Genomic DNA, 10,101 nt, shown 5'->3' with positions numbered 1-10,101 from the left:
AGAGGTGGTGGTGGTGGGTCAGCCTCAGAGGCGTTCGCTAAATCAGGGATGAAGATTTGCCTATTGTGTCCTTGGAACGAGACACACAGCGCTCATTCATGAGTGCTTTTTCTTGATTCTGGGAAGCTTCTGGGAAGCTGCTGAGATTTTTTGAGAGAAAAATGGGTTTAGGAATAATCAGCTGGGGTATCCAGTGGCAGAAGAAAACTCGGGCAACTGGAGGCAGAGAATTACACTGTGAGGGAAGGTTATCTGCTTTTTAATTTAGATCCTCCAGATGTTTAATATTTGGCATTTCATTGCAACTCAGTTCAAGTGGTGGGGAGTGGAATCAAATTCAGACCACTGGCTCATGTTTTCTTGTTCTGTCACGTTTACTTGCCTCTCTTCCACGGACATCCTGCTAACCTAGCTGACAAAGTCAACATAGAAGGCATTAACAGCATTACTCAAACACTTGAGAAATGGGGAAACGGCATCTTCTGGCAAATGAAACACACCCTGCTGAACAACCCCAACGCTTTGCTGCCTGAGTTCTCCAGGTAATTCCCTTCATCTGGAGGCGGGATTCGGTCCTCTCCTGGGTGTGCTTCCTTAAGTGGGATTCATCTTCTTTAAGATGAACTTTCAGATTGCTCAACAGTGGGGAGATGAATCCCACTGTCTTGGTATTTGTTGTGCTAGCAGCTCTGATTACTCTAGTAAACTGAATATTGTGCTGACTATTTGTTGTTGAAACATTCTCTACTGCCCTGACTATATATAGAATTATCCTAAAGAAAATTTAGGCTGTTGTCGGCACCGCACTCCTGTGAGAACAGGCTGGAAAACTGAACTGTGCTACAAATCCACACATGGACTTGGCCACAGGGCAGGGAGAAGAAGCTGATTTGGCCTGTGATGTTTTTTATTTCAATCTCTGTAACACCCAGATCAGAGAAAGCTATTCACAAGTCCATGTCCTCATATTTCTCCCTTTGCATTGCAGGAAATATTAACGATTGAGCGCACACTCAGAAAATTTAATTTAATCTGAAATTTCTAGAAATAGAGTGGAAAAGGCAATGAAAGAGAGAGGAGTAGGGAATACTAGAAACCTAAATATCACTTAAATCAGAGTTGTTCCTAAAGCAAGTGGTCCTCTTCCATAACTCAGCTTTCTCTTTAAGAAGAAGAAAAGAATATCTGTCAATGCTAAGCATTGAACCAGTTGAAGAGGAAAGGCTAGAAGAATAAAACGGCACTAGTCAGAAGGTCACACAACGTCTGTACAATTAGGGTTTCAAGAGGATATAGTTGATAGATTATATGCTGGCCTTTAGCATCAAGTGGATTTCTCCCTGACTGCATGGTGGCTGCCGTTATTAGCACAGAATTCATCACGACGTTCACACTGCCAGTGCTGAAATTCATTGCTGCCTATGATTATCAGGGCTAATATTAAGTCATGTATTTGGAAAGCTCTAACTTTAGTCCAGGGAGATGTAATGAGACTATTCAGCCATGTTTCCTGCATAGGGCTTTGAATTAAGAGTAATTGCTGGTAAGGATACAGGCCAGTCCATTAGAAATATGAAGGACTGACGGTAATCCATGGGAATCACTGGCCCAGTCTCCATGGCTGCTCCTGGCAAACAGTAAGGCTAATTAATACTAATTAATATCAGGTAAGATTAGAATGATCATCAGAGCTTCAGAACACCCAAAGGGAGACTGAGAGGAAGCCCTCCAAGGGAAGGGACATGGTTACCCCCAAGCACATTGGTGCATCAGTGCAGCCCTCACCTGGCCAAATCCTGATGTAAAACCTGGCTCTCCCCCTCGCTCAGCTCAGGCAGAGGCACAGCCTGGAGCGACCAGGGAGCTCTGCAATCACAGCTGCACCACGGCACGCAGCAGCCTGCCCTTCCCTGGGAAATCCTCATAGGTGATCCCACGCATTGCTGCTCTCCTCTTCTCTACCCCTGCTGGATCCAGCCATGCAGGATGGTTTTCATCTCCCCCCTCAAAGCAGGAGTGCTGTGAAGTGCTTCTGGGAGCTCATAAACCAGCTGTCATTCTGCACCGAGCCAGCTGCGCTTTGGTGGCGATGGAAAGGGCGTGTCGCCCACGCTGGTCCTGAAGCTCATGGTTTCCTGGGTTCAGACGAAGGCATCTCAGATGAGTTCCCACCACCCAAGGGTCAGGTGGCTTTGGAAGCATCTGTTAATGTTTCCTTGCAACTCCCCCACCAACAAACTCAAGGCCATGGTAAATTATTTTGCATGCTCAGCAACGTTCCTCACACGGAGTTATTCTCCTGTATTACTCTCTCTGTAGTCTCCGCCCCGTCTCCGCAGCTGTGGACAATCTCGTGAGGGAAGTCCAGTCAATAACGAAAAGGCTAGAAGAACTGAACGAACGTCTCAACGTCATCAGCAAAACCATCCTTCCCATCCGACTGAACGCTCTGCAGAGCCAGAGGCGTGGAAATACTCAGCTGCGGAGACTTCCGATGCATAGGAGAAGGTTGTATGCTCGCAGGAGACCCCAGAGGAGTTAATTCTCTACCAGAAAAAAAGGGAAATCTTTGTTTTTTTCATCTGCTTAAGCCTTTCTCCATGGGACGCTGCTAGAGAGGATAAAGTAAAGCACATACAAGTCAGCTTTACTAAGGAGACCAGAACTTCTGCATTTTGTTGCTGCCTTTCAAGCCTAGGTCAGTAGGTGAAACCTGACCCTGTTCTTCAGTGATGGCTGTTTTGTGTCCCCAGCAGAATGAGTTGACAAGCTCAATCTACTTGACTGTGAATACCTTCAGGCTATACAGTCATTCTTTCTGCTTACCAGAGGAAGCTCTTTCTATAAAGATCAGGTGAATTTCTCTCTCTGTCCTATTTTTACAGCGCTCCATCTGACACAGCTGGGGAATCTGATCTTCAAAAGTGCTGAACGCCTGATGAATGCAGAAAGATAGATTAGTGCTTGGCACTTCAAGCTGGGCAGGGAGGGGGAGAGGAAGCTATGTTTTAAAATACAGCCTTAACCTATTCTCCATCAGTGCAAAGAATGCCCTGTTCACATGTTCAGAGGGTGGGTAGGGTTGGATAACCTTGGTCTGTGCGTCATGTTTCAAGATTGAAGATGTGTCAGAACATCTATCTTCTGCAAAAAGCTGCTTTTTAGCTACCTGGAACTGGGCACTCAAAACCTTGTTATTCAGTAGATATGTTCAGAATTTCCAGCACTCTGAAAGACATCGTGTTGACTTCTGCCAAGACCCTTGTAAACCAGGGGATGTTTTTTCAAAGCTATTTAGATACCTAATGGCATAAATAGGTGTCTGGAAGGATTTCCAAAAATAGCTTAAGAGACAGTTCAGTCCCCAAAATCACAGATGATAATTCAATTGGTGTCAAATTCACAGAGTATCTTCTCCACATGCAAGCACTGACCTCCAACACCCTTTAGCACAATTAAGATCTGTGGAAAAAGAATAACTATGCAACTCAAGGACTTTGGTGCCTCAGGGAGTACCCAGAATACCCCGCCTTCGGCTTGTCTTTGCCTGTGGCTTCCTGATGATAGAACTGGTGATAAAAAACAGTTCAGAAATCAAATTATGCACTGAACAGAGGATAGAGTGGGCTTGCCCTTCAGGTCTTTAAAGGTAAATCCAATACAGAGATTCCCATTCAGCATTGCAGCCAACTGCATACCTGAAATCTGTTGAAACAGAGGCAGGAGAGTCAGAGAGGAAAATAAACTATTTTTTTACAGGTCTGGATGAAGCAATTTATGAGAACAAAAATAAAGAATGGATCATGTCTAAATGGTTGTGGGGGAGGCTGGCATGACAGTTATTTTGCAAACACTCTCCAATCATAAACAGTGAGGATGCAGACTAGCTATTTAAGGATTCCCAAGGCCTGAGTTTATGGAAAGAAGTTCAGTGACACTACAATAACCTCCAGAGGGAAAGGGGAAAAACTAGTTTCATATGAAATCTTTCAAAATGAACCAGAAGAAGTTAACACAGTCAGCATTTTGGCTGTGACCTGGGAGTTGAGTGAGGGAGGTATGGGGAGTGTATGAGACAATCTGATAAATACTTCCTGGATGCAAATTCTCTGAGTTCAGAAAATTACAAAATTCTAACTTGGAAGGTCTTTCTTTGGCTTTTGCTTGGGAATTTGAAACATTGCTTAACTAGACAAGGGATAAATCAAGCCTGTGAAAAGGCTGATAAAAAGATACAGTTGTGCCTTTGGTGAAGTTGTCATCATAATTTCTCAGGAAATGTAGAGTACTTTGATCCCAGAATATATTTACCTAAATTACAAGGAATAACAGGAGAAAAAGGCCCCATCAACCTCCTCCTTGTTATTCTGCATTCAGAGCTGTAGCATCAGCTGTACACTTGCACAGACTGCTGGTTCCTTCGGGGGATGCTTTACGCACTTTGCTTGGGGCTATAGAGACTGCTGGTCACTTTGGCGTATCTAGAGGAAGAGTACAACATAAACATCAGCTTTCATGTTCATATTTTAGACATGAGCATTTTATCAGGCAACCTGAAGTTGTATAAAATCCAGCATGAAACAGAAAGGTAAGACTTCTGGCTCAGGGAAGTCCCTCAGTCACAGATAGCTGGAGGTGGGAGGCCAGACCAGATCACTGCATGCTTTTAGTTTTTACCTAGATGTCCACCGCCAGCTTCTGCCAGAGACAAAGGACTGGGCAAGATGGACCTCTGCTCTGACCCAGTCCATATATTCCTATACTGATATGTGAAGTTGGTATCTTTGGCAAAATTCCTCAGCTCAATGGAGAAACTCACTGTTTTAAAAGAGAACAAATAAGCTGCAGCATGCAATGTATATTACAATTTTGCAATTTCTTGCATAATGGTGAATAAACCAAATTATATACATGGTTAATAAATGACTAGATCTGTGGCCTTGTCACCACTGATAGCAGCCTCTGTCATTCACTCTGTGAAAGTCCATGTCAGACTCCAGCCCTGCTCCCTGACTTGAACATGGCCTATTTGATCAGATGACCACAGCCAGCTTCTTTAACTTCTTTGTCTTTGCACCACCCTCTCTCTCTAGATGGAAATGCTTTAATGGCACATTTCTTTTATAATCTTCTCTTTTGCTTTTTAAGAGCATCAGCCTGCTTCCATGCCACCCATCACCTATTTGAGGAGGCAGAAGTCCAACTGAGCAAGCATTTCGAGGTGCCTCTGCCTCATCTGCCTGAGGAGATGATCCATGGCTGCCCCAGTGATCGGTATTCGATTCCTGCCTCTGCTGCCCTGTTCTTAAACGATCCTGGGCAAGGCACTTTCTCTACCTGGCACTTGTCCTTTGACATAGCTTATACAACTAAAACCTACTTGTGACCATGAAGGATCCAAGTCCTCCATGCACTTAAATATACCCAGCTATATAAGCCATCTAAGCCCCCTGTTGTGTTCACTTACTTACATATTTCTGGGAGGGGACCCAGCTGGAGTTTTAAATGGAGCTGATCGGTTGGGCTGTGAACACATGCAGAGGTCAGCGGAGGGAGAGCAAGTATCATCAGCAGCTTCTAAGATCTACCCCTTACCTAAAGCTTACAACATCCACAGAGATACAGAGCACTGCCTTAAATTCACTGTCTTAAAAGGCAACAACTGTGATCCCCCTTAGTTCCGTTTATTAAAAAAAAAAGTTATGATTTTGCAGTTTCAGGAAAGCTGTGCCCCTCCACGCTATATATTACACACTTTTGTCAGTACTTCCCCTCCCTTGTATTTTATTTCCTTCAGATTTCCTCTCTCCCCCCATGAGCAGATGAATACCACCTGCTCCCGCACTTTATTACTCTTCACACTTCTCGGCGTCCTCCATTACTTCACCCCCGGGGCCGCCGGCTCTCCGCTCCCACAGCCCGCCGCGGCCGCATCTCCCCCCGGCCAAGTCCCACCGACCCCGGCCGCCGGCTGCCCCGGCCCCGCGCCCCCCCGCCCCGCCGCCGCGGCGCAGGCGGCCCTTGGGCGCCCCCTGGGGGCGGTGCGCCGAGCTGCAGGCGGCGGAGCGCCTCCCGGGCCCTCCCACTTCGCCCGAGCCGAGCCGAGCTGAGTCGAGCCGAGCGGGGCCGGGCCGAGCCGAGCCGAGTGGAGCGGCACCATGCTGGGCATGATCAAGAACTCCCTGCTGAGCACGGTGGAGGCATGGCCCTACCGGGTGCTGAGCCAGGGGCAGAAGGTAGGTGGCGGGGCGGGCGGCCGGGCTCTGTTCCCCTGGGGGGTTTCTGGGCCAGCCGGGCCGGATAAGGCGCTGCGAGGGGGAGCGGGTGTCCTGCGGGCAGCGCTTTCCTCGCAGCCGGTCCGGGCAGCTGGCAGCTTCTCCCTCCCCGTCTCCTTCCCCAGGAGCAGCTCAGCTACGAGGAGAGGGCATGCGAGGGCGGGTGGTTTGCGGCGGTGGAGGTGGCGGGGAAGCCATTCGACGAAGCCTCGAAGGAAGGGGTGCTCAAGCTCCTCAAGTATGTCGGAGGAACCAACGACAAGGGTGAGAGATGCTCCCTGCCCCGTGGGACTTGGTGAATGTTTGTGGTTGACCGCAGCTAGCAGAAGCTTGGTGAAAGGTGGATGGATGGAGGCGATGGCACCACGGGCCTGCCTGGCTTGTGGCTCCCTGCACCGAGGGTCTGTGATGGGGATGGCCCCTCACTGGAAAAATAAACTTGCCACAGGTCAAAGCGTGTCCCGCCAACTCATGCTATGAGTCCACTCCTAACCCATCTTTGTTTCAGTGTGAAATCTCAAAAATTATTTGTTGAAGCAGGAATGAGTTACCTTGCAGCTGGGGTAGCGTGAGGATAGGCACACGTACGTGTATCACAGCTCCCTGGGTGAGCAGTAGCTGATAAAATCCAGGGTATCTGGGGCACTTCGGTTCTGTGATGTGCCTTTGTAGGCAGTGAAATAACTTTTATGACCTTGATAAGTTATCATATACTCTGGCTATTTTTATTCATGACAGGATAATGAACAATGAGGTTGCTTTTTAATGGTACTTTGCAATGTTTTATAATGGTGCTTTCAGGTGATTTCTTCTAATTCTCAATTTACTAAAGTATGCGCATCAGTAGTCATCCGTAGCAGGAGGAGAAGACCACAGAGTGGTTCTGAGGCATATACGTTTGCTCTCACATCTTTCTCACGTGACTGGTAGAGGAACTTGTATAGTCGGTGTGGGCATAGGAGCTGGATGCAGAGGGAAATGGCATTTACAGCAGCATGTTTTGGAAAGGTGATGATCGCTGTTGCTGTAGGAGAAAGGGTGCCTTCTATAACGTGTGCCACAGGGACAGGTATGGTGTCAAAGCAAAATAAATGAGAAAGATGGCTTGATCTCAACTGGTTCCCTGGCTATCTGATCCTAAGGGTTGGAGGTTCCCTACTGCTGCAAGAAGAAGAGGGAAGAAAAATGTTCTTCAGTGCCAGATACCTCTCGGCAGTAATGAGCAGAAAAGAAGCATGCTGTTCCTGGAGTGGTGGACAGCATGGACAGTCCTGCTGAAAGCCAGAACAGCTCTGAGATTTGGGGCACTGGAACTTGTAGGATGTCTGGAAGCATTTGGAAGCATTTAGGAGAAAGCTCCTGTCACTCAGTATTGGCTATGGGCTCATCACTAAGTCCAGATGATAACAATTTAAATACTAATGTAGATTTACATGTGCCACTGATCTGCCCTGGAACTACAGACCCTATTGTGTTAGAGGTGATTTGTCAGAAGAACAGAGTGTCTCGGTGGCATGAGCTATATAGTTGAGAGCCACAAAAACAGGACCATTAATAAAGAGCCATCCAGAGGTCACCTGGGGCCCTTATCTCCCAGGGTCCTTGTGTAGTCAGTGGAAGGAGAAGCAGAAGGCCCAAGCAGAAGCCTAATGTGGCTGTTCTGCATTCCCCAGAGGACCCCACTCTTGACTGACTATACAAGGAGTTCAGTGTGAGGAGTCTTCCCAAATTAAAATTAGCTTTTGTGAATCCCCTGTTAATTCTGTGAGTTCCCGAGAACCTAGACTTCTATAATAATGTCTTTGTGTCTCTTTCAGGGGTTGGAATGGGCATGACTGCTCCTGTCTCCATCACTGCTTTTCCTGCTGAAGATGGCTCCTTACAGCAGAAAGTGAAGGTCTCTCTGCGGATCCCAAGCCAGTTTCAAGCCAACCCTCCTTGTCCTGGTGATGAAAGCATTAAGATTGAAGAGAGACAGGGGATGACCATTTACTCCACGTAAGGAACGCATCCTGAGATTTCCAGTCCCAAGTGCTGAGGTCTCTAGTGTGCTCGGAAGAGCAGTGTTGGTTTTACCAGGTGACTTGCTGGACAATGGGTGCATGTGGTAGAAGGAGATGGAGGGGTCTTTCTAGACTGAAGACAGGTGTTTTATGGCATTTCTTATCATTGGTCATGCTGCACCCATTTGGAATATGGATTTTTTTTTTCACTGGGAAAACAGGTGCAAAGGTTAGCCCTGAAAGGTGAGGTGAAGAGCAGGGGAGGGTGAATATGAAGGTACTCAGTGATTCCTAATTTCTGAAAAGTATTATTTTCCCCACTATTTGGGATCAAGATGGTTCTTAGTCATCAAGAATGTCCTTTGGTGTGTTTCGCATCAAACTACAGGTCTCAGCTGAAGTCTCATTTAGATGGACTCATGCCAGAGTCCTCATGGAAACAAGCAGCCATTGCATTGCTTCAGATAGCCTTTGAATGTCTTCAGCTGTTGACTGACAAGCTGGGCTCAAACCAGCATCACAATAGCAATAAGCTCTTCACCTTGTACTTAACCCCTTGGATGTTCCCCTGCCTCCTTGCTTGAATTATTCTGGCTGACTCTAAACGGTCTGGCTCCTCCCTTGCCTGCATGTGCTGCCTGACCTTTGCTGCGGGTGTGGGCCACTTCTGCAAGAACAGGCTGTTTTGTCTCAAACCGTGGCCCAGAGGCAGAGTGGTGAGGTGCTGGCTGATACTGAAACAGTTCCTGTTGGTGGGAGGTCAACATAAAACAGACCAATTCTAACCCACCCCTTTTAAATATAATTGTGGGCTGTAATTGCTAACATCTTTGTTCCCACCCCCCTTTTTCCTTGAGCTCACTAGAATTTGGCTTCCCTTCATGATCTGGCTTCCAGCAGATGGTTGTTCACACCACAGTGAACATGGCTGTTGACAGCATTGGTATAAGGACTGCGGGCTGAGCAGACTTGGAGATAACTTGGAGATAACCTAGAGCCGACAGACTCTGATATGGCATTGATTCAAAGGGCAGGGCCGTTCTGCTGGCTGATATATATGGGTCTGTTTGGGGGGGGTCTGTTTGGTATCTGCAGACTGCACCCCAGCTGTGTAATCCTTGAGACTTAATCTATCACAGAAAAAGTGTGCTGGTTCACAAAGAACAGCGCCTGCACAAGTGCATGTTGGCGGGACCTGGATCAAAATGCGTGGCTAAATATATTGTGGCTATATATTGTTCTCCCTCTCTTCCTTTCTGTGCTCTGCCAGGACTGCTCAGCACCTCTTTGTGCTTGGTTTCTTTGCAGGCAGTTTGGTGGCTATGCCAAAGAGGTGGATTACGTGAACTATGCTGCCAAGCTGAAGTCTGCTCTGGGGAGTGAAGCTGCATACCGCAAGGATTTCTACTTCTGCAATGGTTACGACCCCCCCATGAAGCCTTATGGGCGACGCAATGAGGTCTGGTTTGTGAAAGAGTGAGCATCTGGCTCCCAGTGGTGCTGGCTTGCACTGATAACCTCCCCACACTATGTCCCGGTCCTCTTCAAAATAAACTAACAATTTGGCAGAGACAGAAAACCATCCTGTCCTCCCTCCACACCTATGCCTTGGTCTTTTACGAACCAACCATTTTAGAAGGACGCTGCAGAGCTCTCTGACAATCCTGCTCCTTCGTTCTGGACCAAGTCCTCAACGACACAGACTCTCATGATCTCTCGGTGGCTTACTTTTATCTCCCTCATGCTCTCAGAGTTCAATGCTGAGACAGCCAAAGTACTTAATTAGCAAGACTGGTGCCTGACGGTAGTCACGTCCAAGTGCT

The 10,101-nt window shown here is 47.3% G+C and overlaps 1 protein-coding gene across 1 annotated transcript; it reads left to right on the top strand.

Annotated features, from left to right (window-relative positions):
* Window positions 1-6,098: 6,098 nt before the first annotated feature.
* HEBP1 (heme binding protein 1) lies at window positions 6,099-9,857 on the top strand. The gene is made up of 4 exons (XM_075153005.1): window positions 6,099-6,236; window positions 6,401-6,539; window positions 8,093-8,273; window positions 9,587-9,857. Exons 1-4 carry the CDS (start codon window positions 6,159-6,161, stop codon window positions 9,756-9,758), a joined length of 570 nt encoding a protein of 189 aa, XP_075009106.1. The 5' UTR covers window positions 6,099-6,158; the 3' UTR covers window positions 9,759-9,857.
* The last annotated feature ends 244 nt before the right edge of the window (window positions 9,858-10,101 follow it).

Source organism: Calonectris borealis, chromosome 1 (assembly GCF_964195595.1).
Source record: "Calonectris borealis chromosome 1, bCalBor7.hap1.2, whole genome shotgun sequence".
Taxonomy (NCBI): domain Eukaryota; kingdom Metazoa; phylum Chordata; class Aves; order Procellariiformes; family Procellariidae; genus Calonectris; species Calonectris borealis.
The sequence above is the reverse complement of the archived record's forward strand: the minus strand, read 5'-3'. Positions and strand labels throughout refer to the sequence as shown.

What these genes read in the sequence shown, in the direction of transcription:
- HEBP1 (XM_075153005.1), top strand. Translation starts at nt 6,159, where the DNA reads ATGCTGGGCATGATCAAGAACTCCCTGCTGAGCACGGTGGAGGCATGG. An exon ending in TGCTGAGCCAGGGGCAGAAG is followed by an intron (nt 6,237 to 6,400) that starts GTAGGTGGCGGG and finishes CTCCTTCCCCAG; the next exon opens with GAGCAGCTCAGCTACGAGGA. An exon ending in GGGATGACCATTTACTCCAC is followed by an intron (nt 8,274 to 9,586) that starts GTAAGGAACGCA and finishes GTTTCTTTGCAG; the next exon opens with GCAGTTTGGTGGCTATGCCA.